The sequence below is a fragment of the Xenopus tropicalis genome, chromosome 1 (genome assembly GCF_000004195.4).
Source record: "Xenopus tropicalis strain Nigerian chromosome 1, UCB_Xtro_10.0, whole genome shotgun sequence".
NCBI lineage: Eukaryota > Metazoa > Chordata > Amphibia > Anura > Pipidae > Xenopus > Xenopus tropicalis.
The window spans coordinates 108,470,615-108,493,719 of NC_030677.2; the positions used below are offsets into that span (position 1 = coordinate 108,470,615).

At 41.7% G+C, this 23,105-nt stretch overlaps 1 protein-coding gene across 1 annotated transcript in view; it reads left to right on the forward strand.

Annotated features, from left to right (window-relative positions):
- Positions 1 to 6,527: 6,527 nt before the first annotated feature.
- The window catches only part of snx30 (sorting nexin family member 30), a gene marked incomplete at its 5' end in the record, with an annotated part of 38,881 nt that continues 22,303 nt past the window's right edge, over positions 6,528 to 23,105 (forward strand). Inside the window, 1 exon segment of the mRNA NM_001016905.2 lies at positions 6,528 to 7,033. Coding sequence (NP_001016905.1) covers positions 6,848 to 7,033 — 186 coding nt within the window.

Here is a 23,105-nt window from a genome sequence, read left to right on the forward strand (position 1 = left end):
GCGCGTCTAAGCGCAGTGACGCAGCACGTAGCTACAGTAGGGGAAGTAACAAAAGCACGTGGGTGGGGGACTAAGTTTTAAGCTCAATAGAGCAGGGAACCAGAAAATTCACGTTGTGTTTTTTCTTTCCTGTTGGGTGACCATAGCTGTTATTGGAGTCTCGGCTCCCGTTATATTTCATCAGGAGACATTTATTGAAAAAAAAAACTTTGTCTTCCTGGTGGTTAACAGCAATACCAGCCCTCACAAGAGCCATCAATAATTCTTTATTGTATCTTGTGCAAGTTTTCTTGGACTTGTGTCAGGGAACAAAAATATTTTCATTTTCCTGGCTGCCAACTTTACCTGCCGCTGTGAGAGCCTCTTTCCCCAATCTGACCAAACAGGAAATATTTTTTTGTGTAAACCCTCATTCTATTTTTATTGTGGAACCTTTGTTTGTTAAAGGAGACATATCATATAAAAATTAAGAATGTACCAGTGAATTATACCCCTCTAAATATAGGAGGATTGTGCTTAAAAAAGTTGCGTTTCGGACTGATTTATTGAGAAATTCCACAAAAACCTTATTAGCCCCGCCCATCGGTTCCACTTCCTGCTGGCTGAATTCTCTGGATGTGCATGGGAGCCGGCGGCTCTCAGTAAACGGCACTGTAGGATAGGAACCAATCAGCAGCTAGGCTGACCTGATAGGGAACTGAAGCCTGTCTTTGCTTGTGTCAGTGCAGGGCTGTGATTGGCTCTCCCCCTCCTACTGTGCTTCTGGCAGGGACAGTTAGGACACGCCCACCCTTCATTTGAAACACTCACAGAGACCTGATAGGATAAAGTGGCCATTTTTACAGATAGGATTATTTTTTAGCCCAAAGGGAAACCAGCACCGGATATTATTCATAATTGCCTACAAAATTAGGTTTTTTTTCCATTTATCCAATATGTCTCCTTTAAATTATTGTAAGATCCCTTTTTGTCATAAAACAATTTAAAGTGGTGCATAAGTTTATTGCGCTATACAAGCAATAATGACAATTGACAATTAGTCAAAAAAGACTGGGTAAAATTTGACCACAGGCATTTCAGTGTTTTATGTGAAGACTAGGGGGCATATTTACTAATCCATGAATCCGAATCTGAATGGGAAAAATTCGGATTGGAAACGAACAATTTGTGACTTTTTCGTAATTTTTGCGTTTTTTTCGGCGCCGTTAAGACTTTTTCGTAGCCGTTACGACTTGCGCGAATTGTCACGACTTTTTCGTAGCCGTTATGATTTGCTCGTATATTGTCGTGACTTTTTCGTATTGAGAGCTCGTAAACGGCAAGCAAACCTTTCAGACTTTGCATGATTTTGGAAGCCTCCTATAGGACTCATTGGCACTCTGCAGCTCCAACCTGGCCCAAGGAAAGTCTCCCATAGGGCTCAATGGCACTCTGCAGCTCCAACCGGCCCAAGGAAAGTCTCCCATAGGGCTCAATGGCACTCTGCAGCTCCAACCTGGCCCAAGGAAAGTCACGATACTGAAGCTTGAATGAATCCGAAACTTTCGTACTCGGCGCAGCGGCTACGAAAAAGTTGCGACAATTCGCGCAAGTCGTAAGGCTACGAAAAAGTCGCAACAATTTACGAAAAAATCGCAAAATACCGATCATTACGAAAAAAACACATTCGGATGCTTTTCGGAAGTTCTTGGATTAGTAAATGTGCCCCTAGGACTAAATATTTTTCACAACGTAGGGACAAGATATGGGCAAATTTAGTTAAATAGAATAGGAGAAAATGGGCAAAAGTAATCTTTAGTTTTAGGCTCTTTTGTTCATGGTGGCATTAGAGGGTCCCAGGTTTTTTGTACAAACTAGGGCCAGATTTTTCACCTGGTATTAGAAGAGGCATGGTTTTATTAAAATGTATGTGGCCCTTTTCTGGTATCACACATCCCCCGCAGCCTCAGTTCCTGCATACTCCAGTGAATCCTTTACCCATTAGTTTGCTCCCTCCCTTTACTACTCTCTCTATATAGGAAGAGATCACACTTCTTTGTTAGTATCATTAATATTATTTTTATTGCTATGTTTATAAAGCACCAACATATTTTGAAGCACTCTACAATAAATGGATGTATACATTAAACATACTGGAATACAAACAAAAACAACTAATACAAGAGATAAAGAGGATCCTTCCCAAAATAACTTTTTCTAAAAGACTACTATATCATCCCATCCAGCAAATGCATTTAAGTAGCAGATAAAAGACACACTTGTGTGTGAGGGGACAGAGGCAAATGTGGATGTTTGATTTTAGAAAAGAACTAGAAAGGGAAGTGTGAAAAACCTGAAGTCACTGAATAAAATATGATTTGTTATTGGCTGGCTGTTGTTGACTCCACCCAGTTTTTCTAACTTTGGACCAAATTTAGAAAAGGTGAATTGTGATTGGTAGTTGGTGGATGTGCCCCCCCTTTTCTAACCCTGAGTTGAAGTCACCCAGTGACAACCAGTGGGCACCCTGGCATAAATAATGTGAGAATTACAGCATTTTAAATCTAAACCAATGAATGGATGAAATCGGATTGGCTGTTAGTAGCCCAACCCACTTTTACTTTTTTTGAACTGCAGTCCCCCAGTGACCCCAGGTTTGGGGACTCCGGTGTAAAAATTGTGGGACTGACAGCATTTTACATTTCACCACTGAAACTAAATATGTGAAATGTGATTGGCTGTTGGTTGTTCCGCCCACTTTTCCTAACCACAAATACCCAGTGACTAACTTTGCAAAGTTTAACAACCCTGGAATTAATACTTAAATAATGGCATCAGTTTAAATATAAACCAATGAAATTTAATTGGTGGAAATGGATTGACTGTTGGTGGAAATGGATTGACTGGTGACCCCACCCACTTTTCCAAACCTTTAACCTTAGTCTCCTGTTGACAAACTATAGAAAGTTTGGAGACACTGGCATTAAACGTGTGAGAATGGCAGCAGTTAAAATTTCCCCACTGAAATCAATTAAAGAAATGTGATTTGCTGTTGGTGGCTCCACCCACATTTCTAACATTGAATACGTAGTCGACCAGTGACTGACTGTGGAAAGTTTGGGGACCCTGGCAAATGCAGCAGTATAGATATAATCCAATTCAATTGGTGCTATCTGATTGGCTGTTGGTGGCTCTAAAGTTTGGGGCCACTGGCGTTAAATGTGTGAGAATGGCTGCACTTTAAATTTCCCCATAAATTGGCTTTTGGTAGCTCTGCCCACTTTTCAAAACAAAAACTGCAGCCCCCTAGTGATCAACTGTGAAATGTTTGGGGACCCTGGTGTTAGTACTGTGAGAATGGCAGCAGGTTGATTGAAAGTCAAAAGGTAAAATCTTATTGGCTGTTCTTAGCTCCACCCACTTTGGGCATCCATTTTCATTCAGGTTGAGCTGTTAAGAGTGGCAGCAGTTTGAAAATTCCCTGTTAAAGTCAATAGAAAAATTGGGGTGTTAAGAGCGACACCACAAAAAGACGGGGGCAGGATCGCTTAGAAAAGCACAAGCAACCTGCTCCGCTATAGGGCAAAGAAGTTTGGAGAGTTTGGTTGTTGTACCCCTAAAAGTGTAAGAGGAGTAGCGTTTAGAAAATAAGCGACACTAAGAAGAAGAAAAAGAAGAAGCGGAAGAATAAGCTGAAGGGATCTTTTAAAGCTGCCACTTTTAGTAACAATAATTTTTGTGTAGTTCTACTTCTAATTCTAATTAAAAATACCCCCATATGTTCTATAATGTCTGTCATTTTAGCTACTGAAAAATCAACACAATCACCAGAATCTAAAATGGATATATTTATCTTTCTATTCCAAAGTACCAAGCCACAAAGCATTCCTAAAATTGGTAATTCTGAGGAGGAAATATCTGAAAATCACCTCAAGGCTTCCACTTTGCAGCATCTTATCTCCCACATATGATTAGGTACCTGGATATGAAAGACTGTGGTCTACTAAACGGTTTGATACTCAAACTACGGATCTGCAAAGCTTAGTTAAAATTTGAAGTTTGAATAATATTTCTAAAAACCACCAAAAAATATAGCAATTTATCTCAATTTACGCCCCTGACCAGGGGTTTGCTATAGTTTGAGGACCAATATGCATAGATTTACCAAAAAATGTGGCCTCTACAGAGCAAAAATGTAATTAAAATAGTGCCTATGTATTTTCTCATCTGGCAGTTCAGCTGCCCCAGTCTGCATATTGAATGTGTCATAAGACCCCCTAACAGTATAAAGACCCCAGAAAGTACACATTATAAACAATGCAAAATGTGTAAATATGTCTTTCTACTTTAAACTACCAAACTGCAAAGCTTTTCTAAATTTGGTGGTTTTTAACAAATAAAAAACCCTAAATATGATCGCCAGAGATTTATTTAACAGTTTGAAGTCCAATATGCATTGATTTACCAAAATATGTGGCCTTTATGGACCTGAAAATGAAAATAGCGCATATGAATATTCTAAGCTGGCAATTCAAATATAAAATTAAATATAATATATACTGCTGCCTGCCACAAGCTGCTTGTTTGCTCGAATATGGTTTATGGAAAAAATAACAGAGAGCCACGTCAACATTTTACTTGTATCCCCAGCTTGGGCTTGTGCAGGTACACTAGAGTAAAAATTGCCAATTTTACTCTACTGTTCTTGTGCAATTGTTCAGGTGATTCAAGGACACCTGGGAGAAATAAGTAAAATGCAGAGTGATGTATTGTTAGTCTTAACTGAAGCACCCCAGGCATTGATTAATTTAGGTTGAAAAAAAGACATGTTTAGTGAGTTCAACCTATTCATTGACTTAACATATTTGACAGCTTAACACTATAATAAGTAGCATAACTAAAGTCATAGCGCCCCACCCCACCTAACACCACGCCACCTAAACAATTTAATCTTGAAAGGAAGGAGTGGGCATGCCCAAGATCCCACACATTTGTTGATTGTATTGCATAGCGTGCATCTGCCCCTTCTTCTGTGGTTGTGCCCTCTACCCCACACCTGAACAAGGGACAAACCCATCCAGTAGCAGCAGTACTAGTCCTCCAGCAGTAGTCTAATGCAGGGGTCCCCAACCACCGGGCCGTGGACCGGTGCTGGGCCGTGGACTGCTTGGCACAAGGCCGCCACTGTTCCCACTTAGTTATGCCAGTTAGTTATGCCCGCCGCTGTTCCCCTGGAGAACAACGCGTTGCACACAGAGAGGTGAAAATTCAACTCACGCCGCATTTAAAGACGTGACTGAACGCGCCATGTGCAAGAAAGTGCGAACGAACGTGACGCGCACAGTAAGGCGCAAGTAAAGCGTTAGGCCGCAACAGCAAATCGTGCTTCATGCACCCCCCCCCCCCCCGGTCCGTGGAATTTTTTGTCTTCTTGCAACCGGTCCTTGGAGAAAAAAGGTTGGGGACCCCTGGTCTAACTCTTTTTGGGTAACTGTGGGTGACAGCAGGTGTGGCCTAAAGCTGGCCATACACTGAAAGATCCACTTATTTGGTAAAATTGCCAAATGAGTGGGTCTTTCTTCGACCTTGAGGTAGGCAATATTAGATTCATCCGATCAATACCTGACCAATTTTTGGTCAGGTAGGCCTGTCTGAGAGCCTCATACATGGACCGATAAGCTGCTGACGCGGTCTGGCAGGAGCTTTTATTGGCCTATGTGGCCACTTTAACTTGTACGTGAAACAAAGCAAACGCCTGCAAAGTAAACCCATCTTCACCTCTTTAGGGCCCTGGAACATCCTGAGGTGACATCAGGGCCGCCCATAAAATGCTCATGCAAGGCACAGGTCAAAGCTTTGAGCAAAGACAAAACAAAAGCAATAGCGTAACTAGGAAGGAAGCAGACCCAGAGGCTGCAGGGAGACCTGGAACGGGGAAATTGTAGGTGGCCCACAATTTTGATTCAGCGGAATGTTACCTGCAGTTGTGACAAAGGGATGCAAGAGCAAGGAGGCCAGGAATTTCTTTTTCGAGGAGGGGGGTCAATCCCACTTAGTTATGCCCCTTAAAGGGGAAGGAAAGGCGTAATCACTTGGGGGGGGGGGGTACACTATTACATGAAATCTGGGCACATGCAGGTATATCAGGGGAGTGTTTTTCTTTACTTTTTCTAACACACACCAGGGAATAAAAACAAAGGCCAGAATAGTCTTTATTTTTTTGTTTACTGACGCAATTTATGAACAGAGAAACACAATCTTGATCAAACAGTGGGAGCTGTGGCAATCACCACGAAAAATAGAAGATCTTTATTTCTTTTATGTGGTCTGACAAAAGTAAGAGCTGCAAGTAGCGAAAAAACACCCATGGCTAACTGGCGTTCCAGACACTACCGCAAATTGCAAGCAGCACCGCCGCCGTACTCAGCCCTCTCTCACCACTCCCCCCAAGGCGGCCACGTACCGCGTCACTACGCTTATAAACGTGTAGTCGTGACGTCACAGATGGAACTGGGAACGTCTGGATTAGCTGTCCGGCAGGATCCAAAGAGCTGGACCTTAACGGCGTTGCGGGATGTTTAAATAGCGACCCGGGGCTGCGGGCTGTTTAAGAAAAGTGGAACTGTGGGGCGGTATGATGTTGTAGGAGTTGCTTTGCCAATAGACAGAGCCATTGGCAACGTTTTGGTTTTGTAGCTGCTGGTTTCAGGTGGCAGTGCCAGGGTAGATCTCCTTTTAGAATTTTTATCCTTTACTCCTGCCCCTTGCCTATAAATCCCCGCACCACGTCATAAAATACTTGCTGTATGGCGTCTGGTTTTTAAGAGCAGGCTCTTAGCTCCTACATTGTTTTGTACCCCACTTCAGAATGTCAGGCTCCAGTACTCCTAAATCTTTACCCACCTCTGGGCAGCAGTCTCTTCACGACATCAAGCACCCGCTTAGCTGCTCTCCTTCGGCGGAGGATGATGCAGCAGGTGAAAACGGAGCAGTTATCATTGAATCACCAAGCCCAGACCTACCCAATACTGAGCCCAGCAGCCTAGCAGATAAGGTAAGGAATGTGTTATTTGGGGACTGGGATGTTAATGGCTATTTCCTACTTTAGGTCTCATGCTATTGATGCCCAACATTCTTCTTTCCAGTTGTTAAACCAAAGCTCTCAGCACCAGCTGACAGCCTTCAGTGGGTGCCAAGGTTGGATACCCCTAGGTAATATAGTGAGAAAATAACATTATTTTTATAGGAAATAGACAGAGCATGCAGGTATGAGTAGTTATTTTCATATAAGTTAATTTTTACAATTTGGTTAACAAAGATTGTATTAGGCTTTCATCTTTAGATCAATAATATGGTTTACACTTGTTGCATAATTTAGTACAAATTTGGGGAAGCAGCTGCTTCTATATGTTGAACTATAACTCCCAGAATCATCAGAGTGACAGAAGCCATCAGGGAGGCTGGAAGTTGTAGTTCATAGATATATGTTAGACAGGTCACAAGTTTTCAGGGCTCTTTTAGGAGATTGTACAAATATGACATTTTGAGTGGGCATCTAAGTCATAGCAACTATGACAAAATGGAAGTTTACAAAAATTTTTTTAGCTGTTTGCAAAGACCTTGACATCTGTCAGAAAAGGCTCCTGTTGATTGCTGTAGTGCCTAAAAGTATAAATAGGGCCTTCAAAAGCGCTGGGAAAAAAGGTGTTTTTTTTTTTCCAACCACCGGGCCGGGGACCGGTGCCGGGCCGTGGTCTATGCTGAATCGGGCCGTCTCTCCAATCACCTGTGATCCCAACTCTCCGATTTGTTACACAGCCATAACAACAGCTATGCAAAGCCCAGGAAGCTTTCTTCTGATTGTGACAAGGACCAAAGTACTTAAAGCTCCATACTAACTGGCTGGGAATGTCACCACTTATATAGGAGTAAGAAGAGCAAAGGGGCTGGGCGCATCTAGTTGCAGGGAAACAAGCTCAGGTCTACTACTGATATTATATATGATTATGTATTATGATAGCTGTATTATATTTTGTAATTTAGTAATAATAAAAATAAAGTGCATAATATAAAATGAAATAATTACATTTACATTATATATGTAATAATTAAATTATATACTATGCACTAGTTGCGCCACCCCCCTACTCCTTGGAAAAATTGTCTTGCTTGAAACCAGTCCTTGGTGCAAAAAAGGTTGGGGACCACTTCTCTATGCAACCATGTGTATTTTAAGGTAATATGGAAATATACCAGGCATCTGTTGCACATGCTGACAATTTCCATATTAAATAAAACACACTTTTTCTAATATAAGTTTTATCTAAATGTGTGGATAGGGGGACTTGGAGCAGTGGCAGCTGGGCTCATTCTAAAGGCCAATTAGGGTGAGAATGTCTGTTTGCTTTTTTTGTGCAGTATGGAACAGTAGGTTGAATAGATTATGGAGTTTCCCTTTCCATTCCTGTCATTTGGGTGATTGCTGAATAATCTGGCCAGGGCCTATATTGGCCATGGGGGCCAGATTTATGATTCCTCGAGCCTTCAGATTATCTGTCAGATGGAAAGGCAAGAAGTGTTACATACTTTAAACACAAGCAAGTAACTTTTTATGATTTTTACCTCCCCTTTTTACAAGTAAGTAAAATCAGCCAACTAAGACAAAGTGCATAAGGGTAAATTAATGTGTCCCTTTGGTACTTAAAATAGTTTGTATGGTCAAGGAAATCCTCATTGACTTTTCACTATATTGCCAAAACTATCTAGGCACAATGTATTCTCAAAAGTATGTGCACATCCCTTCTAAAATTGCATGTCTTCATTGGGACACTTATTAAAGAGTTTGAAATTGTCTCATGTTCAGAAGAACTGGAGAACATTCTGCAACCTCAGTAATGCTTTTGTGCTAGAGTAGAATTAAATTCCGCCAACAGTGCTCTCTGAAGAGTATGTGCTTGGATACTATCTGCATGGAGCTTGTATGTTTTCTCTGTGTCAGTGTGGGTTTCCTCTAGGTACTCTGGTTTCCTATTAAAGTGGTCATACACTATAAGATTCACTTGTTTGGTGAGGGGATCTCTCCACCAATATACCTATCTACAATGATGGGAGTAGAACCCGTCGAAGCAAGGACCATATCAATGAGCCAATGTGGTTCACAATCTGACGGAAACATCAAACCTCCCCGATCAATAGCTGTCCAATTTTAGCTTAAATCTGTCCATGCTTGGTCAATTTGTTTTCTGATAAAAATTGACCATAGTGTGTTTGTGTGTAAATGTAATAGGGACCTTAATGTGTAAGCTCCACAGGGGCAGGGACTGATGGGATTGGCATGTAATCTTTGTAAAGCATTGTGTAAAGGTGGCCACACACTTGGCGATCTGCGATCTTTCGTGCGACCATCGGTTGATCGTCAGACCCGCCACTAACCTTCAGGGCTGAAACGGCAGATAAGGAGGTAGAAACAATAGGATTTCTACCTCCTTCTGCCGATTCAGCCCTGACGGCAGATTTTGCTCAGGCGCCTTCTATGGCGCCCGATCAAAATCTTTTGACCTGGCCGATCGGCGAGTCAACTGAGATCAGCAGCCTCCTGCAATACCGGTCGACTCGCCGACTTGCCATACACGCACCGAATATCGTACGAAACGAGGTTTTGTCGATATTATCGGTGCGTGTATGGCCAGCTTAAGACTAATGGCAGATAGGGGCTGATTCTCAGGCTGCGTTTATATCAGTTGATGCACTGGTCTCTGCTTCCTTGTGTGTCTGTATCCAGGCCGATGCAGTGTCTCTTGGTGCAGACACTTTCTGTGCCGAAATGCACATTTTCTTTGTGAAAACCTTTCTGTTTTTGCACCCAGGCAGGTGTAGTGCCTTTAAGTGCAGACACAGGAGGGAGCAGATCCATCTGACTTAATTGGGTGGTTCACCTTTAAGTTAATTTTAAGTATGTTATAGAACTACCTATTCTAAGCAACTTTTCTATTGGTCCTCATTATTTATTTCTTATAGTTTTTGATCTATTTGCCTTTTTCTTCTAACTCTTTTTAGCTTTCAAATGGGGGTCACTGACCCCGGCAGCCATAACACTTTTGTTTGGTGAGGCTACAGTTTTATTTTAATTTTATTTTTACTTTTTATAACATTTTAATATTCAGCCCCTCTTCTATTCATTTACCACTTCTTCCTGATTGCTGATGTAATTTAGACCCAGGCAACCAGATTACTGCTAAAATTCCAAACTAAAAAAACTACAAGTAATAAAAAATGAAGACCAATTGCACATTGTCTCAGAACATTACTCTCTACATCATACTAAAAGTTAACTCAAAGGTGAACATCCACTTTCAGCTTAAAGATTTTGGTGCTATATAAATATCATAAATTTAATACAGCTTTTATCTGCTACATTAAGTAAACATATGTCCCACAGCCCAAAGTCATGTTGAATGGCTGCCTCCTGGTCATACGGCAGTTTATTTAAGTAATCCATGATAGTTTTTCTAAAACACACATGCAGTTTTTACTACGGCAGTACAGTATTCTATTAAAATGCATGAAAATCACCTATTTTTGTTGTCATTGGTAATTTAAATTACCTATTCAGGGGCCCTCAATTTTAAAGTTTTTACTTCTCTAGCCGATCAACAGTTACTTCTGTTATTGGATGTAGTGTATGGAGGGCAGAGAACAGAAGAGATGGCTTCTTATATTACCAAGAAAAAAAAACTAGAGGAGAATGGCTACATACTGAGAAATTATGTTTAAATCTGAAAACAAAAATCAGCTGAAAATGTAAACATTTTTTATTCTCAAGTGTTCTGAAGAAATGATTTTCTGTGTGCTTCCCACTTGAACTTTACTGAAGCAGTGTGAGCATTAAAATAAAGGTGGCTTTTGTGCGTCTAGTCTTGAAGTAGCTAATGGAGCTGGAAAGACAAGCATTGCCTCTTCCTGGGTTTCATTTGTATTTTAATATTTCGTATCGGTTTCACAAGATGAGTAGGTGGTTTCTTTGTAAACCTGTTGTGCTTAGACCAAGGTTTAAAGGTGTACCACATGATTTAGGGAAGAACAGAGTGTCATTGTCACACAGTTATGCAGCTATAGTTAGAATCTAGCATTGTGGCATTATTATACTGTTATTCACTTGAATTGCTGCAAAATTGAACATAAATGTGCTAATGATGCAGCTTCAGTAATGACCCAGAAATTCAAATGAAATATAAGTCTTGCACTTTATAGTACATCCTCAGTTGAAATAAAGGTAATTTTAATTGTAGTCTTTGCTAACAGTCCTACATAAGGTTTGCCTTTCTTTGTATCTGATTTGTACTAAAAGCAGGCCTTATCAGCAACAGGTCCTATATATCACAAGTGGGTGCCTCAGGTAATGAAACATTCATTAGTATTTCTGCAGATAGTGAGAAAAGCACATTTTTGCGTAAGCACTGCCTCAAACCTCAAGAATGCTTTGTCTTTTTCTCGGCTGTAATTAGTAATATTACTGTGTAAATAGGCAGCTCCATTAGGTAATTTGTATAATGATCAGTAGTAACTTGACATGCATGGTAAAGCACCTAATGGTTTTTAAATTTCTAGAATATATGAGAAAGAGAAATATTGTATGTGAAATCCACTGTAAGTTTGGGTGGCAGGTTTACAAAACCAGAATCCCAGGGGGTATGTTAGGTTGCTCAGCCTGATAATCACTTCAAGTGTGGTATAATAAGCTGTTTATTCAAGCAGTGTGACAGGTAAAATAGACTTTCTAATAACTGAACCTCTGATTAGCATTTGTATAACGTGTATGTGTCTATATACAATGGGTAGGAGATAACAGACTGCAGTATATAGTTTTTTTACACAGCATTTCATTTTTTTTGCCCTCTGGTAGTTGAAATTGAAGTTATTTTCCATTTTATCGACTGCCTCTGGAATGAAGTCTGGACTGTATTTAAGTGTTTCAAGGAAAGCACTTGATTTTGGAATTCTTAATATTTCATAGCAGGAGAGTAGTCTGTCTGTAAATGTTTTCATTGGAAGTTTAGCAATTTGAAGATTTGTTTCATGAAAGAATTTAGGTTGCATCACATGTACTTTTAGATTAGGGTATATCATAAAGAGAATATGGTACAGTCTCGAATTTCACACAGGAATCCAGGAGATAAGTGCCAGTCATCGGTTTTGCTGGCAGTTAAGGTTCTATACCCCACTTCTCCTAAATATCTATACTTGACTATTGCTATGGATGATGATTTTTTACATATTTTTTGTCACTTCTTTAACCCTAGAAAACAAAAATGGCATTCTTATATTTGTGTAAATATGTGTGGAGTCAGCAGCACTAGAATATAAATATTATCATTCTGATACCATGGATGCTTTAGGTCCAGGTTTCAGTGTTGATGAATTCTGTACCTTGCGTTTACTAGCATATAGAATATAGAATTCACATACAGAATATAAACATAACTGGCAATTCAAGTTATTAACTCATTTTACTAGTCGTTGAACATGGGCTCAACAAGTACATTTTTTTTTCTTTATCTCTGCTTCAGAAATTGCCTTGAGAGGAAACTTTGGCGACTTCGGCAAATCGCGCCACGTATGCCCTCCCACCGGCGATTTACATTCTAGCCGGTGGGATGGCATTGTGGGGAGATTATTCGCCCACGACAACAGCGATTTGTCATGGCGCGACTAATCTCCCCATGTGTCACAGCCCTAAGGATATTCTTTTTCGCCCGGGTGCTTAATTAAAGCTGTACTTTTCTGCTTCTTGAGAGCCATTTGTGGGCTACAGACATTTATGTTAGTTAAACCAAACCAGTGAAAAATGCTTCTGTCCACTAACATGTCTCATGCCTTCTGCTAGATCAGAGCTGTCCAACTGGCGGCCCGTGACCCCCCTGTGTGTGGCCCCCCACCTGTCTGGCTGCTTTGATGGCTTACCTTTGTGTAAGCTTTAAATGGTATCAGTACTGGCCCCCTGCATGGTTAACACCTCAGATTCAGGCTGTAAACCCCCTGTATTGTTTAAAAATGTAATCCACTGTGTTGTTCACACCTTTTAATCCCTGCATTATTCTCCCCTGCAGTGTTTACACCTCAGGCTCAGGCTGTAATCACCCACATTGTTCACCTGTTCACACCTCAGACTGTAGGAGCAGTATAAACCCACAAATAAACCCTGCGCACTATAAAAATAACATATACTGTGGTGGTACTGGAATCAAAACGTTTTTAATATATAGTTATTGTGCAGACTGTAGCAGCAGTGCCAGCATTGCGTCACTGTAGGCTGCCTGTGTGTGCCATACTCTGCCTGCCCTATGCTGCCTGTATGTGCCATACACACAGGCAGCATAGGACAGGCAGAGTATGGCACACACAGGCAGGGTAGGGAAGGCAGAGTATGGCACACACAGGCAGGGTAGGGAAGGCAGGGTATGGCACACACAGGCAAGGGTATGGCACACACAGGCAAGGGTATGGCACACACAGGCAGGATAGGGCAGGCAAGGGTATGGCACACACAGGCAGGGTAGGGCAGGCAGAGTATGGCACACACAGGCAGGGTAGGGAAGACAGAGTATGGCAAGTTTTTGCTGTACTACCACCATTAATATGGCTATGGTCATGCGATAACATGGGTGTGGTTTCAAGTGGGTGTGGTTTTAAAAAGGGGAGTGGTCAAAACTAGCTTCCATTATCGGCCCTCCACCACGGAGGCCGGAAAAATTCTGGCCCTCGGTACCACAGAAGTTGGACAGCACTGTGCTAGATCATTCATTGTAAAAGTGTTCTTTGTAAAAAATGTCACAAACTTGTGCTCAGAGCAGGGACAACATTATGCACACTACACCTTATTGTATTATTCTATTGTAGGATACTGCAGTATCTGCTTTTAATAGCCCAAAGCATGCTAACTGATCAAATATAGAAAGTTAAAAGACTAAACCATACAAGTGATTTAAAGTTTTTTTTGTCTTGTGAACTAAAACATGTGGTCCAAGCTTAGTCAAATGAACTTGCCAAGATGATCGTAGTAATTCTTAGAAATGCGTACAAAATTCACATTATTAGCTAAAAACTTTTTAAGCAAAATGCATTTTTCTTGCTCTAATCTGATACATTAACATGACGGCATTACTTTACCCAAAGTTAATTGTTTTATCTGTGTAATTTTTAATCCTAATAAGCAACATCTATGTCTACCTTTAGACTGTTCTTGCTTGTATTTAGGGTCATTGCTGTTCAGTTTTGCAGCAAAAGCAGGAAAGACTTGATAATCTTTAACAAACTTTGCCACAACATTGCTGGTAGGATAAATATATTGAGAGTTCTTTATTAGCTTTTATCCCTGATAGGAAAATGTTTTTCTGTTAAAAATTAACTCCTGTTATTTGACAATGTTTTTATTAAGTCTGAAAAAGTAAAACTATCCAACAAGTGGTCACTCTTAAAGGATATATATATATTATATAAAATATACAGGTATAGGACCCGTTATCCAGAATGCTCGGGACCAAGGGTATTCCATCTTCCATCTCCATACCATAAGTCTACTAAAAAATCAATAAAACATTAATTAAACTCAATAGGATTGTTTTGCATCCAATAAGGATTAATTATATCTTAGTTGGGATCAAGTACAAGGCACTGTTTAATTATTACAGAGAAAAAGGAAATTAGTTTTAAAATTCTGAATAATTTGATTAAAATGAAGTCTATGGGAGACGGGCTTTCCGTAGTTTGGAGCTTTCTGGATAATGGGTTTCCGGATAAGGGATCCCATACCTGTGTATATATAATATTACACCCCCCATTTTTTTTACATTCATTCAATTGGGCTTATGTAGAAAAGGTGCATAAGATTTTGCTTGGGTGCCCAATCAAAATCTGTTAAACCGGGGGATTGACAAGTTGACCAATATCCGCAACTTTTTGCGATATCGGTCGCCTCCTTGAGCAGCCATACATGCACCGAATATCATATGAAGCGAGGTTTTGTACGATATCATTATTGCGTGTATGGCCAGCTTAACTCACCCACCCAGAGTCTCACTGTAATGTCTGACCCACCATTGTTCCATTGTTAAGTGATGCATTCTAGGAATTGAAGTCCCTCTTCTTTTTAGAGGAGCTGTGCACCACCAACTTTGTGATTAAAACAGTGTTTATGCACAAGAGCTATTCTTTACGCTTATGGTAAGCAAGGGGGTATACTGCTCCTTTAATAAAGCGATCGTGATGTTCTGGGGCTTTGTTTCGCAACCATACAGAGCTGATTTTGAGAGAATGTGGTCACTGTGGCTTTCAGAGAAGGCTTATGGTATCATGTGACAAATGTGTAAAAATATGGCTTGTGTCCATAGCCCTAGCTGAAAGAAATGCAACAGATAAAGTACACAATGGGGTTCCATGGTATTTATGGTCTACTACTTGCTCTGAGCTGTAGGACAGCATGCACAATAATGCCACTTTTGGTGTGTACAATTGCATTGTTTCTGTTATTTTTGTTTTTGCAACCCTTGGGTACTGTATCAATGGAATGGTTTTGGCACATGTTTTTACACATACAAATATATGCAAAAGTAGATAAAGCTTTAAGTACTGATGCTTTGCCTGTCTGGTAAAATGTGATGTATACAAGTCTTTCAACAGGCTCTTACAATAATTTAACAGACAAGGGTTACAGAGGCCCTGCTCACAAGGGCTTACAATTTATATTGCCTGTTTGTACCAGTAATAAGCACTTGAACCCTTTTCTACTAAGTTGAAGTCCACCATGAAATCAAGGTGTCTTTTCTTAATTAAAAATCCCGTTACTGCTATAGACATCTTGTTGAGTTATATTGTAATGTTATACATTTGTGTAATTTTACAGGGCATTTAAAATGTAAAAAAAAATGTTGATCTTCTTTCTACATTTTGTATAAACTGTTACTGTTGACCTGAATGTCTTGCTTTTGCCCTACTTTTCTTTTTAATAAGGGAAGTTTGTCAACACTTTCTCACTGACAGAGAAGTTTATCTTTTGCACAATGACTGTTCTCACTTCTAGCGATGAGATCTGTTTTAGGGAAATGCAGTTGCAAATGGGGGAAAAAAATCTTTCATGTAATATTCTTCTTTAAAGTGGACCTGTCACCCAGCCATAAAAAGCTGTATAATAAAAGCCCTTTTCAAATTAAACATGTAACTCAAAATTTTTTTTTTGTTAGCACATCTATACCCATTATATAAGCATTTAAAAGTCCCAGCTGTCAATCATATATTGCCTGACCCGCCTCTATGCCTTAGGCATAGGAGTGGGGCAGACAGTTACTTTAACTTTCAATTCAGAACTCCTTAGATGTCACTGTACTCCTCACATTCCCCCTCCCTCCTCACCATCTAATTGTGTAACCAGTGCATGGATATGGGTATCAGGTCCCCCCATACTGGCACAGAAACAAGATTTTAGCAGGATGCACAGCTTGTCCACAAAATGGCGCCTGCCTGTTTTCTGCAATGCTGAATTCCAGTGCTGAAGGAAATAAGTTTCAAAAAATTTATATAGTGTAATTGAAGTATATTTTGCTTGACAAACACAATAGAAAACAATTTGTAATTATTTCTTAAGGTGGCCATACACGGGCAGATCCGCTCACTTGGCGATGTCGCCAAGCGAGCGGATCTTCACCCGATATCCCCACCTACGGGTGGCGATATCGGGGAGGCATGTCAGTGAATTCGATCGTTTGGCCCTGGGGCCAAACGATCGAATTCCGCAAGCGGCAATGGGGCAGTCGGTTCGGGGACCGCATCAACGAGCTGATGCGGTCCCCGATCCGACGGGATTTTCTAACCTGGCCGACCGATATCTGGCCAATTTCAGGCCAGGTATCGGTCGGCCAGTCCGATATCTGGCCAATTTCAGGCCAGGTATCGGTCGGCCAGTCCGATATCTGGCCAATTTCAGGCCAGGTATCGGTCGGCCAGTCCGATATCTGGCCAATTTCAGGCCAGGTATCGGTCGGCCAGTCCGATATCTGGCCAATTTCAGGCCAGGTATCGGTCGGCCAGTCCGATATCTGGCCAATTTCAGGCCAGGTATCGGTCGGCCAGTCCGATATCTGGCCAATTTCAGGCCAGGTATCGGTCGGCCAGTCCGATATCTGGCCAATTTCAGGCCAGGTATCGGTCGGCCAGTCCGATATCTGGCCAATTTCAGGCCAGGTATCGGTCGGCCAGTCCGATATCTGGCCAATTTCAGGGCAGGTATCGGTCGGCCAGTCCGATCGTTTCTGCCCCTACACGGGCCGATAAGCTGCAGAGTCGGTCCAAGGGACCGATATCGGCAGCTTCTATCGGCCCGTGTATGGGGACCTTTAGGGTGACAGGTCCCCTTTAAAATAGTTATATCCCACACAGCTTGATAAGGACCTACTTAAAGGGCATATATCGGGGTAGATTTACCAAAACTGGAATTTATCTTTTATTTTTTGTGAAACCATGAATGCACTCATTTCCACAAATGTCAGACATTTATCAAAAGCTTTTTCAGGGTTTGCAACTCTTTTCCTGCATCAAAAACCCCAACCCATAAAAGTCATGGAATAGTAAATGCCCCCGCTTTGTGTTTCCACAAATATCAGACATTTGTCAAACAATGCAAAGTGAAAAAGTTGCAGAAAGGTCGTGAAAAGCACTGCTTTTTCAACTTGTTGCATGATAACGGTGAGTTTTTTAAATTTGCTGCATAAAAACCAGCGTCAAAAGGAAATAAATTTTCCAGGGAAGGCATGTCTGCCATTGACTTCTGCATGAAGTGGGGAGTTTTCGGGGTCAGAATAGTCGTGTGAAAAAATCCATAATGAAACTTTTTTTTCCGCATCAACCCCAACCTCAAAAAAGCCATTATTTTTGCCTAGTTTATTGGGGGAATTTTCAGTTATGCTATATGTCTCCTTTAAAGATGTTTTTTTTAATTTTTTATGTAAAAAAACAGACTTTTTTTCCTTTCATTACATACACTGAACATTGTTAGTAATGCTGTATTAGTTTTGAGTAAAAAAAAGTTTTTGCAAAATGCATATTTTGCTTTAACGGCATTTATTGCAGTCCCCGCTCTTTGATCTAAGGCTATCACTTGCAACTGGATAAATGGTTGTCATTTGCTTGAGTAGTAGGCACACTGCATCGCAGTCAGTGGATATGCTGGTAAAGCAAACTCTAAGAGCACCATTAGCCTAAGAATTTTGTTTAAACTATTATGTAATAGGTCAATAAATATTTTAGTAAAAATAGCCACTTAACTATGCAGTAAAGCAACGTTGTTCAGTGGAATGTTAGGGCTCCTCATCCTTCCTTCATGATAAGGTATAATGTTGAACTGCAAACAAGATAAAGAATGTTTTGTTCAATGTTATAAGAATAAGAGTTGAGCACATGACTGCTCTGCTGAACATGAATGTGACTAATTTAGCTGACCTAACTTAAAGTCACATTTTACTATAAAACAAGATTATTGCCAGTTTCACACAAGGTACATTGTATATTTTACTAATATTTTTAAATAGGTGGGGGGGGGTTGTAATGTTCTGCTACTTATATAAAACCTAAGTTAGCTATATCAAGGTTCTATTGCTTTGTATTGATTTTTACTTTTAAGGGCTATGGCATAAGTCCACTCTACCATGGGCGATTTGATAAATGTGCTTTCCTTCTGGCAATAATGTAAATAGCTGGGGGGGAAACATGTCCGTCTCTTCGACCAGAATATGCCTCAAGAGGAAACTTCAGGCTGCTTTGCAAAACTAAAGCTATTTACATTAATGGTGGTGGGAAAGCAGTTTATTGTGGATGGCTCGTGACCCAACTGTGCCCCTCTTCCGCCTCCAGAATCTATTTATAGGTGCGTGTCTGCGCCCCCCCCATGACATCAGAGGCGGGCGCAGGTTTATAAATAGACCCAACACAGGGTTCCCCAACCTCTTTTACCCATGAACCACATTTAAATATAAAAAAACACAAGCATTAAAAAAATTCCTAGGGGGTGCCCAATAAGACCTGTAATTGGTTATTTGGTAGCCCCCTGTGGACTGACAGGCTACAGGAGACTCTCTTTGGCAGTACTCATGGGGGCACATTTACTAATCCACGAATCCGAATGGGAAAAATTTGGATTGGAAATGAACATTTTGAGACTTTTTCGTATTTTTTGCGATTTTTTTCGTCACCATTACGACTTTTTCGTAGCCATTACAACTTGCGCGAATTGTCGCGACTTTTTCGTAGCCGTTACGATTTGCTCGTATATTGTCGCGATTTTTTCGTCTTGATCGCTCGTAAACGGCGGGCAAACCTTTCAGACTTGCATGATTTTGGAAGCCTCCCATAGGACTCAATGGCACTCTGCAGCTCCAACCTGGTCCAAGGAAAGTCACGATCCGTACTCGGCACGACGGCTACGAAAAAGTCGCGACAATTCGCGCACGTCGTAACGGCTACGAAAAAGTTGCGACAATTTACGAAAAAGTCGTAACTGCTACGAAAAAGTCGCGACAATTCGCGCATGTCGTAACGGCTACGAAAAAGTTGCGACAATTTACGAAAAAGTCGTAACGGCTACTAAAAAGTCGCGACAATTTACGAAAAAATCGCAAAATACCGATCATTACGAAAAAAACGCATTCGGACGCTTTTCGGACGTTTGTGGATTAGTAAATGTGCCCCATGGTCTTGATGCCTCAAAGTCAGAAATTCAAAAATAAGCACCTACCTTGAGGTCACTGGGAGCAACATCAAAAAGGGTGGTGAGCAACATGTTGTTTGTGAGCCATTGGTTGGGGATCACTGCCCTAGAAGATATTGTTTTATCTTGTCAGAACCATTGTTTTGTCTCTTGTTCACATATCCCATGTTTTTGGATCCCTCTCAAAATAGAATTGTTTGGTGTAGAGAGCACTGTCATTTGATGAGTTCATTTGGGGGTATGGTCTGCCCACACTTGTTAGGCAAGCAGTCAAAAAGTGGGCAATTACTGTTAACTGCTCGTATGTGTTGCATATTTGCAGTGAGCTATAATCGTAAGGGCGCTTGTGGAGAGTAGCACCAATTACCACCAAAAACATGTATAATGTATGGTATTACATGATATGGCCCCATCCTTAAATGGGTGAACTGTTGTTAAAGGACTCTACAATTTTATGTAGCTTACAAGTGTTTAAACTAAAATTATTTATTTTATTACTTTCATAATATTCTGCATAGATCTTAAAAGTATAACGCTCTCGACGCTCAGCGTCTGTTTTCATTTCACAACCTACAACACACTTCTCGGCTATATATAAAGCTACATGTAAAATAATCATTGCAGCATGAAGATAACTGTCATGGTAACTTGTACAAGGCAATGATAAGGCAGCAGTTTTTTCTTTCCTTCCTATGCAATACAGAAACCCAGCCATTGCTGTACATTAGCCAGTGTTCAAATACTGATGTTTGTAAGATTTGAGGTGGTACCTGTGTTTCTTGACTTTTAATTCAATAGTACCGCTAAAACACTGGTCCTCTTGCATTATCAAATCTTGTATACCTAAAAGGAAAGGTGAATAGCACCAGTAGTCTACACAGCCTTTCCTGCCTGCAGTCATTTTCTATTCAAATATATAGGAATACCCTTGCACCATCAGAGGCACAGTGATCAATACCTTGAGCTGCTCTTGACATTCTCAGTTGACTGCTTCATCTCCTACCTGATTGGCACATGTACAGTGCAGTCTATATGCATACACAGATTGGTTAGTAAAGGGCTGTCCAACTTCTATAGTACCAGAATTTTTCTGACCTGTGTGGTGGAGGGCCACTTATGAAAGCCAGTTTTGACCACTCCCCTTTTTAAACCATGCCCCCATCAGAAAACACTCATGTTATCATAGGCTCTTTTAAGACTATACCGACATTAATGGTTGTAGCACAGCAAAAGCCCAAATAATTACAGAACAAGCCCCTGCCTGGTTCACCTCCCACAGGCAGGGTAGGGCAGGCAGCGTATGGCGCACACAGGTAGGTAGGGCAGGCAGAGAATGGCACATGCAGGCAGCATAGGCAGGGTTGGGCAGGCAGAGTATGGCACACACAGGCAGGGTAGGGCAGGCAGAGTATGGCACACACAGGCAGGGTAGGGCAGGCAGAGTATGGCGCACACAGGCAGGGTAGGGCAGGCAGAGTATGGCGCACACAGGCAGGGTAGGGCAGGCAGAGTATGGCGCACACAGGTAGGGTAGGGCAGGGCAGGCAGAGAATGGCACACGCAGGCAGCATAGGCAAGGTTGGGCAGGCAGAGTATGGCATACACAGCAGGGTAGGGCTGGCAGAGAATGGCACACACAGGCAGCATGGGCAGGCAGAGTAGGGAAAGAGACAAGGAAACCTATCATGACAATGATATATGCAAATAACTGATCATGACAGCTCCAACATGAACGGTTTTTACTGACAAAATGTTGGGTCTTTTAGGTGTGAACAATGCAGGGCCTCATTGCAGTGATGTGCGGGCCAGCCTAACACCCGCAGGTTGGGAAGGTTCAGGCTGACTTCCGCACACCATGAACGGATTGTGGGTGGGTTTGGGTTGGGCTATTACTTCTGCTCTTCTAGCCCACAACTATTCTGTGCCCACTTCCACCTGCGATGTGCAACTTTTATTGACTCACAGCTGCTTGTTCCCACCCTCTTCCGTGATGTCATAGTGGGGCAGGATGGGTGCAGATGCATAAATGCGGAGGCGCAGTGGGTTAGGGTTGGGTGCGGATGGTGGAGCAGTGGGTTAGGGTTGGGTGCGGATGGTGGAGCAGTGGGTTAGGGTTGGGTGCGGATGGTGGAGCAGTGGGTTAGGGTTGGGTGCGGATGGTGGAGCAGTGGGTAAGGGTTTGGTGCGGATGGTGGAGCAGTGGGTTAGGGTTGGGTGCGGATGGTGGAGCAGTGGGTTAGGGTTGGGTGCGGATGGTGGAGCAGTGGGTTAGGGTTGGGTGCGGATGGTGGAGCAGTGGGTTAGGGTTGGGTGCGGATGGTGGAGCAGTGGGTTAGGGTTGGGTGCGGATGGTGGAGCAGTGGGTTAGGGTAGGGTGCGGATTGACTTTTTTTTGTTGACCCACACATCACTGCCTTACAGATGTGAACAATACAAGAGCTTACAGCCTGAACCTGAAGTGTGAACAATGCAAGTGGGCCAGTTAATTTCAGTATTGATTTAAAGCTTAAAGTACTGTACCATTTAAAGCTTGCACAAAGATAAGCAGTCACAGCAGTGAGACACTAGCAGTGAGGCTAAAAAGGCTAAGGCTACTGTAACGATAATCTAAAGATGCAATGTTTGCTACTTATTGAGAATGAAGTAGCCGGTTTGGTTGGCACAGCACTGGCAACTCAAGTCCATAACCAAACTGGCTACGGCATCCTCTGTAACCCCCGCATGCATGTGCACGTGTTAACTGCAGTGGAAGTACACAACAAATAGGCAGGGGGGGGGGGGGCGGCAAGGGCCCGGACTAGGCCAAGGTGACTGAAGAGGTACATATGTAGCACCCCCTCCACTGTTGGGCCCTAGTCCCGGGACTGTTTCTGGCCAAGTAACCATCATGTCCATGTAAAATAATATGCATTAATGAGCAGAGTTACTATTATGTTTAGCTTTTTTTATTTTTTTGATTGGATACTCCTGCCTTTTCCTCTTGTGAATGTTGCTAATACCTATACTGCCACTGAATCCTGCCAATACTGCCAACTGTATCCTGCTTTAGTCTCTCTGTATAGCTAACTATACTTTTATAATTTGTAACAGAGCTAGATCCCCTTGTGCCTTTCTGACATATTCTAAAAAACATTAAGTCTTGAGGAAATGTCAGTGGGGCTCATTTATAAACACTGGGCAGTTACCCATTGCAACCAATCAGTGCTTAGCTTTTCCCAGCCAACTGCAGGTTAAATACTGAAAGCAATCATCTGATTGCCATGAGTTCCTGTCCAGGTGCAAATTTGCCCAGTGTTTATAAGTGACCTCCCAGTATAGAAGTAAAGTTGGAAATACTCTAATGACCTGACAGTCAGCTTTAAGTATAATTTTCATC